This window comes from Vombatus ursinus, unplaced genomic scaffold (assembly GCF_900497805.2).
Source record: "Vombatus ursinus unplaced genomic scaffold, bare-nosed wombat genome assembly UNPS02011113.1, whole genome shotgun sequence".
Classification (NCBI taxonomy): Eukaryota; Metazoa; Chordata; class Mammalia; order Diprotodontia; family Vombatidae; genus Vombatus; species Vombatus ursinus.
The window spans coordinates 1148-18835 of NW_020950891.1; the positions used below are offsets into that span (position 1 = coordinate 1148).

Genomic DNA, 17688 nt, shown 5'->3' on the forward strand with positions numbered 1-17688 from the left:
ATTTTTTTTAAAAAGTAGAGCTAAATGACTAATACTAAACTCTTATTTTTAATTAATATCAGATTCCTATAGGACAATAAAAATTTCTAGCCAGTGTAGTTTTTCAGGTTATCAGAGATGAGGAAATTTAGAGTTGATCTAGATACATATATTGTAGGGATCCCATTTGTTGTTTTAGACATAATGCTTACTGTATAAATATACTTTGTATTTATTTAGAAACTTTTTTCATGTTTATGTGTATATATCTCTAATAAAGGAATGATTGTGTGTGGAAATATATATATGCATACATAAAAGCATGTACATAGTCTATATGATATATACACATCAGCATGCATATGGTAAATGTAACAATATATTTTTATTTGTGTATATATGTTTATATATACATATACATGTGTATCTACATGAACACATATGTTAGGATGAAACCTGCATGTATATTTTCCTAAAGTGTACAAAATTTAATCTGAAACATAAGAAAGTTAACCACCCCTGCCTCCTTCTCCAAAAAAAAAAAAAGACATCCAAAACTTAAGCTTCAGTTTTGCCAATCTGTTACAATTTAAATGGGGAAAATTGCCCAAAATGAGTATTTATAAGTTATTATTGGGAAAATATAGGTAGCATTTAATTTTAATGATAGATGAGACTTTCCATGATTTAACATTTAAATGTTATTTATAATAATTTCAAATCAAAATATGGAATTTGTGGTCAAGATACTAAGTCCAAAGCCGTTTAAATGTCTTATTTTTCTCCATTATACATAACAGGATGTGAATTTCAGTTATGACTTTCTTAACACATTTTACATAAATGAGATACTATGCAAGAAAGACATTTGTTTATTAACTCGTACAGTTTCTTAAATGTTCAGTAGAAGCAAAATGAAATTTTTTTTCCTTGATTTGCTGATCTATTACTTAACCCAGGCATCTGCCTAGTTGGAGTTTAAGAAATTTTTATGTTTGTCATTTTAAATAATGACTAAAGGACCAAAATAAAACCAGACATCAAAAATTTATACTCATATAGAACTAAACAGAACCAAAGTGTAACTTGCTTTATTTTACTAAATGTATAATCAAGTAATTCTCCATATTACATCCCATAACTAATGCTGACGTACCTTTCCGAAAGAGATGTTCTTTGTTTTTTTTAAAAGGTTGAAAAGGTTTTTGTGGTTTAAATGTTGTTACATATTTTACAGCATTAGGATCTATGGAATATTTTGACAACTGCAACACAGTTCAATGAAGTTGGTAATTTCTTCTTTTAATTATTTTTCATTGAACAGCTGGGAAGTTACATTTCTACATTTTGTATTTTCTGCTATATTTTAGAAACAAAACATTTTGATGAAATGTTTCATGATGGAGGCTTTGTAGGGAAAACAGTTAGATATGACTACAATATGGTTATTGCTTAGTTGCCTTTATTTTATACTTTTTAAGTTTGATTAGGGCTCATTTTTGATACAACAGTGTATGATGTTCCTTACAGCTAGTGATCGTATGTGTGCGACTGCACATGCTCATTTTCTTGTGGAGAAGTTTTAGTTACATGGGAATTCACAGATTATCAGCAAACACCCCAATCCATAGTAGAGTGGGAAATGAAACCTGGCTTTATGCATTTTCACCAAGTAAAATATTGATATGTTGTCCTTCCCTTTATGATAAAAATATGACTTTTTTAGGATATGACTTATGTTATATAAAGTAGTTGCATTATTTTATACTAAACTTTTTTAAAAAAAATTTAAAGATGTATTGTTTCTGTTGTGGTGCATATCACCAATTAATACGTTTGATTTCAGATCTACAACTTACTGCTTTGTAAACTTCTCTGAGGTAAAATGAAACCATTTGGTTACTTGAAAACAAAGTAAGCTTAGTAGGGTTTTTCTGTTTAAATTTGCAGTAACTCAAATGTTAGAATTAGAAAGATGAAACAATACATCTTTCATAAACTGAACTTGGTTCAATGCCACATTTTGTTGTAGCCAGTCTTCTACAGAATGGACTCTGGAATAAAACTGGTAGCCAAAGGTATTGGTGTAGTAAATGATAAGTGTAGACTTCACTCTACACCAGTAGTTTACATACCTAGATTTTTTTTGAAGAAAACTATAACAATAAAATCCTAGTCAGCTATGAAAAAATAACTTACTCTTCTAACTCTAGCACTGATTAAGACTAGTTATTGAAAATAATAATTAAAATGTGATTGTTCCTGTGCTAAGGGTAAAACTTTATTTTAAGTCTTTGATATTAAGTAAATTGACAGCACTGATCCTAGCAAACCTGAACTAGGAGCAAAATGTGCTAATGGGACAAAATCAGAAGAATTTTTTTACACTTATATAGTTAGCTTCTATATGATTGTGTTGGGATTTTTAAAATACTTAAAATAAAGCATTCCCTTCCTCCTCCAAATTCATTCTCGATATACAGGTGTTTGATGAAAGAATTTATATGTAGTAAAAGCAGAGTTTATCTAAATACTAAATTATTTGAATAGTATTTTCTTAAATTTAAAAGTACTAATGTACCAGTTATAATGGTAGAAATTTTAAAGTACTGGATATTTGTATGTAGTTTCAAAGTTTATAGTAATTAACATGTTAACACTTTCTTATCTCTCGTTTTTTTCTTTGCAGCAAGGAGTTAATAATGCTGAAAAATTTGACTATGTAAGTGAACTATATTTCTCACCTTGTCATCTTCAGTATTTTTCCTTCTGATCATTTCATTATATTAAAGCTTTTTAAAAATTTAAAATTTTATTTTATAGGTGATGCAATTTTTGAATAAGATGGCTGGTAATGAATATGTTGGATTCAGTAATGCCACGTGAGTCTCTCCTATTGGATTTACTCAGTGTAGGGGAGTTTTTATGTGGGATGGGAAGGGAAATGTTAGTTTAAATTACTACAATATTTTAAAATGTACTTTTATATGAATATTCAGAATTTGAAACTAGACTAATGCGTTAGCCTCATCGAAGCACTTGAAAACATTTTTCCTTAAATAGGTTGGCTAATCTATTGACTTTCCTTAAAGTATTAATATTTTTAGGGAACATTTTAATCATAAAACTGGCAAAGGTAAACTCCAGGATGAATGCTGTTTACCACAGATTTCAAATTAGTGATGCTTTTACTGCATGCTTTTATCCAACAAGATGGAATCCTTTGTTTCCATATGATTTCTTTCATAAGTGGTTTAAAGCAAAAAGCATCAGTAGACTAAACCCTTATTTTATTGTAGTCATTGTGTATATTGTTTTCCTGACTTTGCTTACTTCACTTTCATCAGTTCATGTAAGTCTTTCTTGCTTTTCCATATTCATCATGTTCATTATTTCTTACAGCACAATAATATTCCATTCTATTCTTGTAGTACCATTTGTTTAGCCTTCCCCCAATTGATGGGCATCTACTTTGTTTCTAAGTCTTTGCTACCATGGAATGTGCTGCTGTAAATATTGTGGTGTATATTGAGCTGTTCTTCTTGTCAGTGACCTCCCTGGGGTTATATGCCTTGGAGTAGAATGTCTGGCTCCAAAGTTCTGGACTAGTTATATCAGTTCACAGCTCTACTAACAATGAATTCACAACCCCTCCAACATTGAATTATTCCCATCTTTTGTCATCTTTACCATTTTGCTGGATGTGAAGTGATAACCTCAGGATTGTATTGATTTGCATTTCTCTTATTATTGATTTGGATCATTTTTTATATGGTTGTTAATAGTTTAGAATTAATCTTGAGACCTGTTTGCTCATATCTTTTGAATACTTATGTATTGGGGAGTATCTTTTTTGTCTTATATTTCTGTTAAACTAACTGTCTTAACATTTCCCCTACCCTTTCATCCCTAAAGTAAATAGCTCCTTTTAAGGTTTTCTAGATTTATGCTGTTCCAACTCTGGAGGAACACTCAAAGGGCAAAATAAGCAGACAAGGGAAGTTTCTTGAAATCTCAAAAGTCTTCATTAAAAGTTGTTTTCTCCTGGGTTCAAATCCGGCCTCAGACACTTGACGTTTACTAACTGTGCGACCCTGGGTGATTGCCTCACCAAAAAGCGAAAAAAAAAAAATTAAAGTACTATATAAATAATATGCTAATATATACCAACATATCAATATTAACTGCTGCTGCTATTGCAGCTTCTGTTAACATTACTGCTATTACTATAATTATTATTATTATTATTATCATCATAATCACATGTAAACCTCTCTGATTCATGAGTCTAGTGGAACCCTTGGTTCTCCTCTTCCATAATGAAGATAGATTCTTTGTTCATTCGTCGACTAATTCAGTATATATTTATTGATTACATGTAATGTACAAGGCCTTCCTCACCTCTTTTTTCACTCTGGACTTGTAGGGAAAGCTATACAACAATTCTGAGGGAAAGAAAAAACTATGCTGTGTGCAGAATAGATTGTGTTTAAGCATCTCGCTTAAATCAGAATTCTTTTTCAGTTCATATTGTGGCTATCTACTTATAACATTGAGCTCTGAAATTGCCTACTCTGACTTTGTCATTTTTTTTTTTTTTTTTGCCACACCCTTCACTCCTCCAGGTTTAGGAATCTGTATAGCTTATTTGGAATTGGTTGCTTTGAACACCCTGTCTGTCTTCCCTTTTCTGGCATCCAAGCATGGTGGCAAATAACTATAATCCCAGACACCAAAGTAGGTGGAGGCCACTGGGAACTCTGAGCTATAGTGAGGTGACCATAGGGTATTTATTACACCAAGTTCAGTGTCTGTATGGTGAGCCCACAGGAATGGGGGGTGATCAGGTTGCTTAAGGAGGAGGGGTAAACTACTCCAGCTTGGAAATGGAACAGATTAGATCTCCCATACCATTGAGTAATAGGATCTAGCCTGAGAATGGTCCCTGTATTTCCAGTTTGGGAGAGATGGGAATATCCAGTATTAAAAAACAAAAAACAACAACAAAACCCTCAATGTACTCTTCTCACCCTGGCATCCCCTTACCCCTTTGACCTTCATCAGTTTCTTCCCTGCCTGTCCCTAACTCTGGGCCATTCTCATTCCCTTTGGAGCCACAAAATGCTGTTGAAGGAAGTTGGTTAGAAAATTGCTTTACTGAGTCCACTACACATTTATACTTAAAAGGCCCTTACTGCTGTATGGAAGTCCTTAGATTCTTATCTTAGTGAATCCCTATCATATTCTCCACACTAGCCATTCCATAGAATATTCTGTTCATCAAATATTATGTATTTTGTCATCCTAGAATTTTGATTCATAGAATATCTTAAGATATGTTTAAGAAAAATTATTCTGGCATCTGTATACTTGTTGGATTAGAGCTAGAAGATCAGTGGAAACTGGCTATTAAAGTTGTCCAGGCTTAGAAGTAATGATTGTTTAGTTGGATTAGGATGATTACTGTAAAAATGGAAAGGAAGAGGTGAATTTGAGTGCTGCAGAATTTGGATCATAGCATCATAAGCCATGACTGTCAGACATTTCAAAATTAGAATTCAGGAAGCTGTAATTTTTCCTTTTTTAGGCAGCTTGTTTTTGAGTCTCCATTACAGTGACTTCCATATGAGTTGACGATGTCCTGCAGTACTTAATTCTCTTAAAAGTTAGAATTGACAGTGCAGTACATTCAGACATAGCAATTCTTTGTTTTTTTTTTTAAGTTTATAAAGCATTTGAGATACAATTTATATGTAATTTCCTTACATTGAGTTTTTTAGTGTAAAGAAAAAAGACAGAAGATGTTATTTTTCTAGGCCTTTATGATATTAGAAATAGACGTCAGATTCTGTCCACATGTGGATTTATATAAGAATAAAGCTGAGTAAATGGAATGTTGCTAAGCAGGAGAAATAGCTCTATGAAAATACAATGAAAGCAGCTCTGTAAATGTTTAAGGAAATCTCTATCTTTGATTGCTAAATCTTGTAGATGTGACTTGCTATTTTGAAACATTTGCAGTGACAGATGGAGTTGTGAGTCTTCATGTGTCTCAGTACCTGAACTATAGTTCTAATGGCATATGTAGTGTAAACATTTAATTTAATGACTTAGTTAATAACTAACCTGAATTTTTTTTTGTAGTTAATGGTTTCTATTCTGCTTATTACCATACCTGGATTATAAAGATTTCCTTCTAACTAAAGAAACAAATCAGCTTCATGCTAGAATGAGATTGTCCTGTTTTCTGGAGAATTCCTAATTTTTATAATACATATTGTAGTTTATTTTCTGCGTGTTCTGAAAACAAACAGAATAAATGGTAGAACAAATGACTTGAGTTCAGACACTTGGAAGCTGGAATAGATGAACTGGAATAGAAAAACATTTGGTAAACACTTATTATTTGCCAAGGTGTGCTAAGCCTTCCCTGGGCACACAAATAGAAGTGCAAGGCAGTTTTTAACTCTCAGAGAGCTCCCATCATAATTAGGGTTCACAACACATATAGGATGGTTTAGATTCAGGGCAGATACAAAGGCCCAATGGTCTTAAGCCTGGGAGTTCTTAAGGAAAAATGACAAGACAAGTGCTAAGGACCTAGTGGTCCACCACCTTACTGGAAGTATTGAAGCTGGTAAGCACACTGTCAGTGGTAATGTCCCTGATCAGTATTATTACAAAAGGAAATAATGATTCCTGAGGATCAGAATGGAGCATGGCTACTTAGTTAGTATCAACTATCACTTGGTGGGAGCTGGGCAGTGGGGTTAAGGGAGGGGAAGAGAAGATTCAGCTTTTTCCTATTGTGTCTCATGGGGGAGCTGGCATGGGGACACAGTGAGCCCTCCCCTACCAGAATCTTTGCTAAGTCTAGAATGGATAACTCACTTAAGCTCACATAGCCACTTGAAAGAGCCAATACTTGAACCTCCACATTTCTTAACTCTTTAATTTCCTTCTATACAACATCCTGAAAGACCTAGTATTATTTTATAGAAATGTTTTATATAGTGCACCCTAAGAACAGCTTTGTTAATGCTCTTGCTTTCTTAGGTGAAAGACTTTGTTATTGTACAGAAAATAGCCTTTTCAAGAATTATCTTTTTGTGATTCAGTATAGTCTGTATTAACTGTACTGAATTGCAATGTGGGCACAGTAGGAGAATTCTGGAAATTCATTTTTAGTGATACAACATTCTGTGAAATGTTTGATTGTAATTCTTTTTGGAGATTTTGTTTATATATATAATTTAGCTTTTAGAATGCTACAGTTTTACAGAATTGCCATACTTTATTCTCCAGACTGATTCTATTTTGTTTCATAGGTTTCAATCTGAACGAGAAAGTGGAGATCGGAATTTTGCAATAGGATATTACTTAAAGGAGAAAAAGGTTTTTCAGTCTTTGTTTTTTTACTACAAGTTATGCTTTTATGTTCCTTCGTTGTCTCAGTATAGATTATTTTGTTAACCATTGAAGAGTGATTACACTAACCCAGCACTTAGCTTTTAAGGTATAAACACATTTAACAATGCAAATGGGTTTTAAAATTTTATTTCAAGTTAAAAAAAAAAGATGTGATATAATATCACATTCTTAACATTTATTTGTGATTACTAAATTATCCCTTCTTATTGCTGTAATATATGCCTATAGTAGCCCCGTACCACAGAGTTTTGTAAATTAAATGGTAATACTTGTTCCACCGCTGGGGAGCCTACATTCCTAACCTACGTTCCTATACTGGGGATCCCATTTCCCATTCACATCCTTGTCCTAAAGCACCCCTGTAGTCAGGAGAAGCCTAGAGTCCTATGTTGTGTACCATCAATAAAAGTCCACTACATTCAGTGCAAAAACAAAAAAACAAAACAAAAAAAAGAAAATAACTTTAAAAGTTTCCATCATAATGTTAAAGCAGCATCTGGAAATGGATATTGAATGCTGTGACATAAGCATTATGTTGACTTATTTTGAGCTTTTTAAAAAAAATTTTCTCTCAAGTCCACATATTCATAATTGATTCTCTTCTTTTTCTAGTGTTTTCCAGAAGGTACAGACATGGTTGGTATATTAGACTTCTACTTCCAGGTAATTTGTTATGATTTCACTATATAATGTGTGTCATTGTATTATGGGTCATATTTTTATATCTGAAAAGTTGCCTGTGAAGCTGTCTATATACAAATTTTCCATTAACTTTCATTGCAAATGTGAAAAGATTGTCTCTAATAAATACTTTTAATAAGCACTTTAAGTGTTTTTTAATAAACACTTTTGTACTTTAGAATTGAATAAGCATTTAAAAATTGTAAAACTAAGGAAAAACAATTTTTCTGTTAAAGCATTGGTACTTTGTTGTAAATTAGTACTTTGACCCATAATTTCTTTAGTGTAGGGATTCCAGCACAGTTAGCAGCAGCTTCATGTTTCATGTTGCATAGGCCAAAAAAATCATCGCTTGAAGGGTAATCTTCTTGTTATGAACTTCTTTGCATGACAGTAAGTAAAGCATTGGAGCAATAGAACTTTCATGGAAAAGGAAAGAGCACTTAATATTAAGTGTCAAAATACTTTACCAAAACTAGGATCTCTAGATTTTAAACTAAGGCTGGGTGTGAAGGTGCGTGTAAGGGGAGGCTGAGGCTAGAGGGTTTTTTTCGAGCTCAGGAGTTATGTCCTACATTGGAACTCAAGCCAACTGAGTGAGCATCCACACTAAACCTAGCACCGTTGGGGTGCCAACCAGGGAGTAGGAGCCCACCAGGGTGCTTATAGAGGGGCAAACCAGTCGAGGTCAGAAACAGAGCAAGTCAAAGTTACATTAGGGTGGTTCATTGAATAAGAGTCCTGGACTTGGGAGTCAGAGAATCCTGCTTCAAATATTTACTAGTTTTATGAGGTTGGGTAAATCACTTAAGTTCTTTCTGCCTCAGTTTCCTAATAGCTCCTACCTCTCAGGGTTATTGTGAGGAGGAAAGTTATATGTAAAGCACTTTTGCAAACCTTAAAGTGTGCTGTATAAATGCTAATTGTTATCATTTTCTGTTATGATTTTCATTATTATTCATCAAACAGCAGTGGAGTCAGGCCTATGAATGCTCTTCTTTCTCACCCACAAAAAAAAAAAAATAAGCAGAGTACCAGATTAGTGAACCTTTGTTTACTATTGGAAGAATGTCTTGCTCAGCTATTTACAAAGACAGTTCTTTTGTTTCCGAGATTATGGGATCATAGATTTAGAGCTTGAAAGGATATTGGAGAACTGGGAGGGGACTTTCTGAATTTTTGTTAGAAGACTGCCCTGCTTCCACTTGCTATTTAAATAATCATTTTTATAATTATTTCTTTGAGCTTTGACCGTGAGTTTCCCTTCCTTTACATAATGTGGGGTATTCACTATAACATAACCTGATGTTTTGGTGGACTCACAGTGTGGCTTCATCTTGGATTTTTCATCTAGATACATAATTTTACAGAATAGTCTTGTTCTCTACAGCAACTTAATGAGTATGCTGTCATCATTTTCTAGTGTTCCTTGCATCTGTGTAGTATTTTTACTTATGAGATGACTTCATTTAATGTCTTAGCTTTTGTTTACAAGGTAAATGAAGTGAGATTACCTTGATGGAGGTTGGAAGATGATAAAATTACAGCTAGAAAATTCTTACATGGGTTGGAAACCCAAGGCTAGGATGCATATTTTTTCTTTTCAGAGAGTGCCTTTTCCATAAGACTGTTACTGTTGTCTGTGTATGCCTGTGTATATTCTTTCATTTTTAAAAATGCTGACCAAATTATATATCATCTAGTTAACATTCAATAAAACCTGATTAAGTAGAAACTACTTACCAGGATCCTCATCAGTAGCATTATCTACTATACCTTCCTCATTTCCTCTTCTTATACTCAAGAGACCATAGGAATTTTTCCTAGGCCTTAAGAAAGCGTAACTATCTTTCCACTGCTTTTAGTCTGAATGTTTAATTTAACTATGCTGGGAGAACACATGGTCAAGTAATGTCTAAAGTATTTAATGTAGCCCGAAAATTACTGAAATTCATTCATTCATTGTAAAATGAAAACTAGAAAGATGAGTGAATTGCAAATTAAGATACTAATAATAACTGACATTTACACAGTGCAGAATCTTTTGTGTACATTTTATCTTATAAGCCTCACAGTAGTCCTATAAAATAGATATTACTTGTTGCCATTTAACAGTTGTGTAAACTGAGGCGGAGATACAATACTATGTATACTTAGCTATAGTCAAAGAACTAGGGTTAAAGGTTATAAATCACTGACTATTAATATAAATCTTCCCTATCTTGAGGATAGGGAATCAGCCAGAAAAATAGTAAGTGCTCAAAAACAGGATATGTGGGGGAGGGGTTGCCAAAAATAAGCAACAAATAAAAATGGATATTTTTGCTGTCTTACTCTGCTAAATATCATTTATAAAAATTGTTTTGTTTTCAGTGCTGTGGACTTTGTTAAAAAGGGGCTTTGCTACGAGGGGAATTTACTGAGGAAAAATGAACTAAAGGACTAAAAATGAAAGGGATCTTAGTATTCCAACTTCCTGTTGTTTAGCTGAGTTAACTGAGGGCCAGAGAGGTTGTGACTTGCCTAAAGGTCACACAGTAAGATCGTAGCAGAGTTTTTTTAATGTGTAAACATGTTCCTGATTAGCTGACATTGGTTTCATACCGTCCTCTGCTGCCTGTATACGGTATACTCCAAAATATTTGAGGCTGTTCAAATATAGGAAATGTTTGATTTTTGAAGATCCCTTTGTGAATTCTCTGGCTTCTAATATTTTTGTCATTTAAAAAGAAAAGTTTCCAAACATGCTTGCTCTTTTTTTTTTCAGTCTTATTTCCCAAGTAAATTCTAATGTGAAAACTGGGTTTAAATACAAAACGTTTTAGTTCAGCATCTTTTTTCTTAAGAAAAATTTTTGATAAGGTAATATTCTTGTTTAGGTACATACTAGCATCCAACCCACACCGCAAAGTTGTTCTACTCTGTTCCTTCTCTCTCCTTGTTCCCACATATTGTCTAGCTACCCTCACTCTCCTCCTCAACAACCTGAATATTTTTCCCCTGAAATTGGGAGGTTTAATTAATAAATCAACAAACATTTAATCAGGTACATATTCTGTACTAGACATTGTGCAAGGCATTAGAGATACAAAGACAGAGAGGAAAGTTTGGAAGAGCTATAGGTCTGTGGAAGAAAATAATGAGTTTTACTATGGACATACTGAGTTTTAGATCCCTTTGGGACATCTAGTTTGAAATTTCCAATAGTTAATTGGACATTTTTCTTACTAATTTTGAGGCTCTACTAGATCTTTCTGCATTTATATCATTCAAATAACTCTTTGCTTAACTCCAGAGTTGAAAGCCACTCCTTACTTAGATAATTTGTGCCAGATGTACTGAGCTGGTGCTAATTTAACGGTAGCTTGAATTGGGATAGCTGCAACATCCTTCTGAGACACAGAATTCTGTAGGCCTACCTGTGTCTTTTCTGTAATTCCTTTAGTGAACTAGACCTTGGCAGAGAACCGAGGGCCCAGTATACAGGTCTGGGTGTCATCTGCGTAGGGATAATAATTTAAACCCATGGGGTCTGATTAAGTCACCAAAAATGCAGAGAGAGTAAAGGAGGGCATCCAGGACTGAGCTTTGGAGTATACCCACAGTTAGGGGTGGCTTCATATGATGATTCAGCAAAGGAAACTGAGGAAAGGTCAGAGAGGTAGAGGAATAAGAGAGAGAATACAGATGGAAGAGGATTAAGTGCTTTTTATTCTATGTAATTTTTAAATTTGTCCCAAATATCTTGCCAAATATTTGTCCCAATGAAGGGGTAGGTTCCTAGTATATGAAACCTGTGGGAATCAAATAAATATTTTCTTCATCTAATTTAACTTTTTTAGTTCTAACACTGTCTTAACTTTTAAAATGTGGCATGTTTCATTTTCCTTGTTGTTGAAATAAAAATGTGTCCTTTACTTTGAGTATTCCTGCTTAAGCAATATAATGTAAAGTGGTTCTTCGTTCTTGAACGAATGAATGAAAAGACATTTATTAAATGTTTACTATGTGTCAAGGATGAGGTATACATTTATGAAATTGGAGAGAATCTCTGATCTCAAGGAACCTGGGTTCTAATAAGGGAGCAAAACATTGGGAAGGAGTGGCCAGGGAGGTATATTTTAGTTTGGAAAATTGCAGTGATGGTGAGTAGAGCCATAGAGGAATAGATTGATAAATTCTTTCCCATACCAATAGCAGCATTGTTTGATTATGGTTCCAAAACTATTGGGGGGGAGGAACCTATGTATGTATCTAGTAGTAGTGTAGTTGGCAAGAGAGTGACAGGGCAGTCTAGTCTGTCTGGGACTATTTGGATATAATGGGCTCCATGAGGCACTCGGCAATCAGGCAAGTAAGGCTTGGAGTAACTTGTCTGAGAGGGAGAGGAATGGGTAGTGGATCTGTAATTTCACTGGTTTAGGAAACCCCCAGGTGAAGAAACTCTTTCTACCAATGAGAGAGCTAGTATGCCTGAATCAAGTCTTCCACTACACTATGCAGCCTCACTTGTGTGGCTCATTAATATTGTCATTTTGGGAACTGGGTTCTAATGCTAAGTCTGCTCTAGAATAACAGGCCATTTCATTTATCAGAAAGTTTTTTAGTAAAGTGAGATCTATGTAATATCATCCTACAGGGGTGGGGAACCTTCAGCCTAGAGGCCACATGTAGCCCTCTAAGTCCTTGGGTGCGCCCTTTGACTGAGTCCAAATTTTACAGAACGTATCCTTTTATTAAGGGGATTTGTTCTGTGAAATCTGGATTCAGTGAAAGGGCCGCACCCAAGGAACCTAGAGAGCCACATGTGGCCTCAAGGCCACAGGTTCCCCTCCCTGTATAATAGTACTGTGTTATCCCCCCAGGAACAGAGTTGTCATATGTCCATAAAATAAGAATTCAGATAGCCTAACCTAGGAGTTAATTTTAAATTTGTCTTGTAAGAAATTAGAATTTACATTTTCAGAATTCTTCTTTCTTTTTTTTAGTTGTGTTCTATTGAAGTGACTTGTGAATCAGCCAGTGTGATGGCTTCCACATTAGCTAATGGTGGTTTCTGCCCAATTACTGGTGAAAGAGTGCTGAGCCCTGAAGCGGTTCGAAATACACTAAGTTTGATGCATTCTTGTGGCATGTATGACTTCTCAGGTCAATTTGCTTTCCATGTAAGTAATTACTACATGCTAATTTTCTCTAGCAAGAAACTAGTCTGGACTGGTTTTAAAAGATATGTTCTGAAAACATTTGTACTTTGCATTTACACTGTATAATGACTACATAAAGAGTCTTATTATACATAAAGAGTCTTATTATCAGGGTTAATTTATTACACAATTGGTAAGTAACACAGCTAAGCATTATCTTTACTGTTCCTAACTCTAAGACTGAAAAAAAAAAAACTCTAGCACTAGTTTATAGAAATACTTCATGTCCATTTGTATTTTCAGGGTAAATAGAGACATACTTAAAGCTGTTAATGTTTAGTTTAACACTGCAGTGATTAATGCTTCAAGAATTCCTTAAGTTTAAAAGTGATCCTTTAATTGGTTTGGTAAACTCTTAACATAAATGGTTTTAAAGTTAGATCAATTTAAAGCTGTTACTAATTAGTCTAGGAAAGGACTAAAAGCATGAGAAACCTCTTTCCATGTTAGCCTGTTAAAAACCTATTTCCTTCTGCTCTTTTACATATTTTCCATTTATGAGTTTTGAAGAGCATGTGATTTCTTAAAAAAATCCTTTATGTTTCAAGCCTTGTTTGTGTGTGGGGGCGAGCCTTTGTTTTACTTTTTTTCCCTCAGTCATTTATTCAGTAACCATTTAATTGTCTCAACACCCAAAACACAAAGATTGGCATAATATTTATGCTGTTGGTTATTTTGAAGAGGAAAGTAAATTTGAATAGGATATCCCTCCTTTTTATATTTTTTGTATCCCATGTAACAAGCATATAGGGACAGGTAGTCTATAAGAAGTTAATGCATTTAAAGATTCCATCATCACATATTTCAGTCAGATTATAGGTAACTAGGTGGCATAATGGATTGAGTGCTAGAGACTTAGAGACAGGAAGATATGAATTCTATTTCTGACAGAAGTTTAATAGATTTGCAAACCTTAAAGTGTTATATAAATGTTAGCTTTTCTTACTGTTTATCATCATGTTAACTTGAATGACATTTTTCTTTAATATTTTGCAGGTTGGTCTTCCTGCAAAATCTGGAGTTGCTGGAGGCATTCTTTTAGTTGTTCCTAATGTTATGGGAATGATGTGCTGGTCTCCTCCATTGGATAAGATGGGCAATAGTGTTAAGGGAATTCACTTCTGTCATGTAAGCAAATTTTCTTAATAAGAATTGTAACCAAAGAGTCATTACCCCAAGAAATAATATTAAGTCATTGTTGTTGTTAGAAAATAATACGCTTTTTTGCCTATGTCTCATTGAGGGTTGATACCCAAGATAAATAAGATAATAAGAGAGCATCTTGCTGCCATTAATGAATTTCACTGACCTGGATGAGTTTGAATCAGTAGGACAGATCCCATGAGCCATATCTCAGGACATTGAAGAACTAGCAAATATGATTCCTGAGTCCTTATTGGTGATCTTGGAAAGTTCACGTAGAACAGGAGAGGTATACCACAGAATTGGAGAAGGGAGCATTGTCCCAGTTTCCAGATGGGGAAAGACAATGGAGTCTGCAAGCTAGGGACTAGTGAACTTGATTTTGATTTCTGGCCAAAAAAGAACATTAAAGGGCAAATCTTTATATCAGTGAATATCCAGAAGAGGAAGCAGTGGTCACTAAGAAGCAATGTGACTTCAGCAAGAAAAAATTTCCTCTTGACAGGGTTACTGAACTGATAGACCCAGGGAAGGCAAAGTCTGGTGTTATTTTTGTGGGAAAGATGGAGAGAGGTAGTCAGGGTTTATTAAGCTTTTACTGTCATACACCCCTTTGGCAGTCTGGTGAAATCTATGGACCAGTGCTCAGGATAATGTTTTAAATAACTAGAATAAAATACATAAGATTACAAAGGAAACCAATTACATTCAGATACAAATATCCACATTAAAAAAAAACAAATTCATGGATCCCAGGTTAGTATAATACTATAGTTAGTATCATATAATTAAGTGGTATTAGAACTGGTTGAATGACCAGAAACAGAATAATAATCATTGGGAGTGTTATGCAAACTTGGAAGGATGTTTCCAGTGAGGTAGTATCCCATGGCATGGATCTTTGCTTGGTCATGTGATATTTTAACATTTTAATAGGTGATTTAAATTAAGGGTGGTAAGATGGTATTTTTTTCAGGTATGCAGATGACACAACTCTCGATGCAGTGGCTAACACAGTGGATGAATTAGGATTCAAAAAGCTCTGTACAGGTTAGAGCTTTTAGCTGAATGCATAATGAAATTTAATAGAACTAAATTTCAAATTTTTTACTTAGCTTAATAAAAGTAATTTCCCAAATACAAGGTGAGTGAGGCATAGCTAAACAGAAGTTTGAAAAAGATACAGGGAATGAGGAGATTGGGGTTAGTTGACTTTAAATGCAATATGATTCAACACTGTGATAAAGCAACCAAGAAAATTAATTTAACAGTCTGAATTAAGAGAGACCTAGTGTCAATGACTAGGGAAGTGTTGCCTTCTAGTATGTTCTGCCTTGGTCAGAGCCTCCTCTTCTAGAGGATTGTGTTTGAGTTTGGGAAACCACATTTTAGGAAGGACAAAGGATATAGAATAATGGTGGAGGAAGACCTCAAATTCATGTCATGAGAGACTCTGTTGAAGGAATTTAGAGACTTAGACCCTGGAAGATACAACTGTTCTCCTGGTGTTTGAAGATCCATTATATGGAGGAGCCCCAGATGATTGGTCCCAGAAGGCATAACTAGGACCAATGGATGGAAGTTGTTCATTCGGTTTTTTTTCAGTCATATCCAATTCTTCAGGATCCTATTTGGAGTTTTTCTTGGCAAAAATACTGGAGTGGTTTGCCATTTCCTTCTCCAGCTCATTTTACAGATGATGAGGAAACTGAGGCAAACAGGGTTAAGTGTCTGAGTCTGGTTTTGTAGTCAGGTCCTCCTAATATCAGGGCCAGCAGTGCACCACCTAGCTGCCCTTGGGTATGGAAGTCACAAAAAGTTAAATTTAGGTTTGATGAAAAGATAAAAGTAAAACTTGACTGCATTTTCTTAAAAATGTATTTTATTTTGTATTGGGAATACTCATGATGAATTATTAATAATTAGTAAGCTAATTTCTTATATCATCTCTTTAATTTACAGGATCTGGTTTCTTTGTGTAATTTCCATAACTATGATAATTTGAGACACTTTGCAAAAAAACTTGATCCTCGAAGAGAAGGTGGTGATCAGAGGGTAAGCTAAAACTTCATTTTTATACTACACTATATAGTCTGTTTTATAGTAAAGGAATAAGAGATGTACCTTTCATTGGTATGTCAGTATTTAATAAAGCTTTTTAGTTTAGGCTTTTATTAACTATGAATGAGGCTAAATAAATTATTGGAAGCATTTGTGGAAATTATCTTGAATTCACATATATGCACAATAAGTGTTTTTCCTTGTGTTTTTAAAAACTAGAGCAATTTATTCTTGATAAATAAGATTTCTGTCTTCTGCACTACTTATTGAATACGAGATTTGGGATTAATTCTTTATAGAGATGTAGGTAGACATTGATAGTGCTGCAAACAAATATGCTTTGTTTTCAATGTTTGTTAGTTTAAAAAGCGAGTTGTGCTTTGAAGTGAACCTTTTGTTCTGACTAGAATGTTGGTGGTTAAGTTAGAAAAGAAGGGAGCAGCTATAGGGTTAGTGGTAGAGGTTACCAAGTTGAGAAAGAAAGTTTTCTAGGTCATGGTAAGTTAAAAAATTTTTCATTTTAAAAAAGTTTTATTATGTGTGCATTTTCAACCAGTAATATCCTCAGTTGAAAGTTGTGTTTTTATTTGTATCAGTAAGTTAGGTTCCAAGTATTGCAGTTTTCATTATCCCATTGTTTTGAGGCTAGCTTCAGTGAGAGTCAAATTCAGCATTATTGCACCTATAAAAATATTGGGTTGGTCTTTGGACTCATGTGTTGGGAGTTTTCTGTCAGTTTTCTTTTGCATTTCATGTAAAATGGGTATAGTAATTTTTAGATCATAGAAATTTGAAGCTTTCTATAACCAGAAAAAGATCTGATAAATGTTACATGATGTACTTGTTATTCTCCCTTGGAATAATAACAGTGATAATAGCTAACATTTATAGAATGCTGTAAGGTTTGCAAAGCACTTTACGTAAGTTATATTATTTGTTACTCTCTTTTGAATAGTTTCACAAAGTTACATAAGAGTAATGCAAGACAAGATAGAACCTTCCATAAGAGGTATACTAAATTACATGAAATAAAATATCAGGTGGTGGTGGTGGTGGGTGAATGCTAATGGATTCTAATAACATTCATTGAAAAATACCATTTTGTAGCTTGGACCTTTCTTCACTCAAGTGCACTAATAAAATTATGTATGTTGCTTGAACAACTAGCATTCCTTTGGACCCTTGGATT

General features: G+C 34.1%; 1 protein-coding gene across 2 annotated transcripts; it reads left to right on the plus strand.

Annotated features, from left to right (window-relative positions):
* The first annotated feature begins 1244 nt into the window (after positions 1-1244).
* Positions 1245-17684, plus strand: LOC114038461 (glutaminase kidney isoform, mitochondrial). 2 transcript variants are annotated; one of them, XM_027855720.1, is made up of 10 exons: positions 1245-1268; positions 2669-2701; positions 2803-2861; positions 7308-7374; positions 8023-8073; positions 13080-13256; positions 14292-14423; positions 16401-16493; positions 17455-17508; positions 17607-17628. In XM_027855720.1, exons 1-9 carry the CDS (start codon positions 1260-1262, stop codon positions 17470-17472), a joined length of 639 nt encoding a protein of 212 aa, XP_027711521.1. In that variant the 5' UTR covers positions 1245-1259; the 3' UTR covers positions 17473-17508; positions 17607-17628. The 2 variants fall into 2 exon arrangements, with proteins under 2 accessions (XP_027711521.1, XP_027711520.1); XM_027855719.1 differs by lacking the exon at positions 17455-17508 and having other exon boundaries at positions 17607-17684.
* Positions 17685-17688: the final 4 nt, after the last annotated feature.

Coding starts and splice junctions, on each gene's coding strand:
- LOC114038461 (XM_027855719.1), top strand. Junction 8,074..13,079: donor TATTAGACTTCTACTTCCAG/GTAATTTGTTAT, acceptor TCTTTTTTTTAG/TTGTGTTCTATTGAAGTGAC. Junction 13,257..14,291: donor CAGGTCAATTTGCTTTCCAT/GTAAGTAATTAC, acceptor AATATTTTGCAG/GTTGGTCTTCCTGCAAAATC.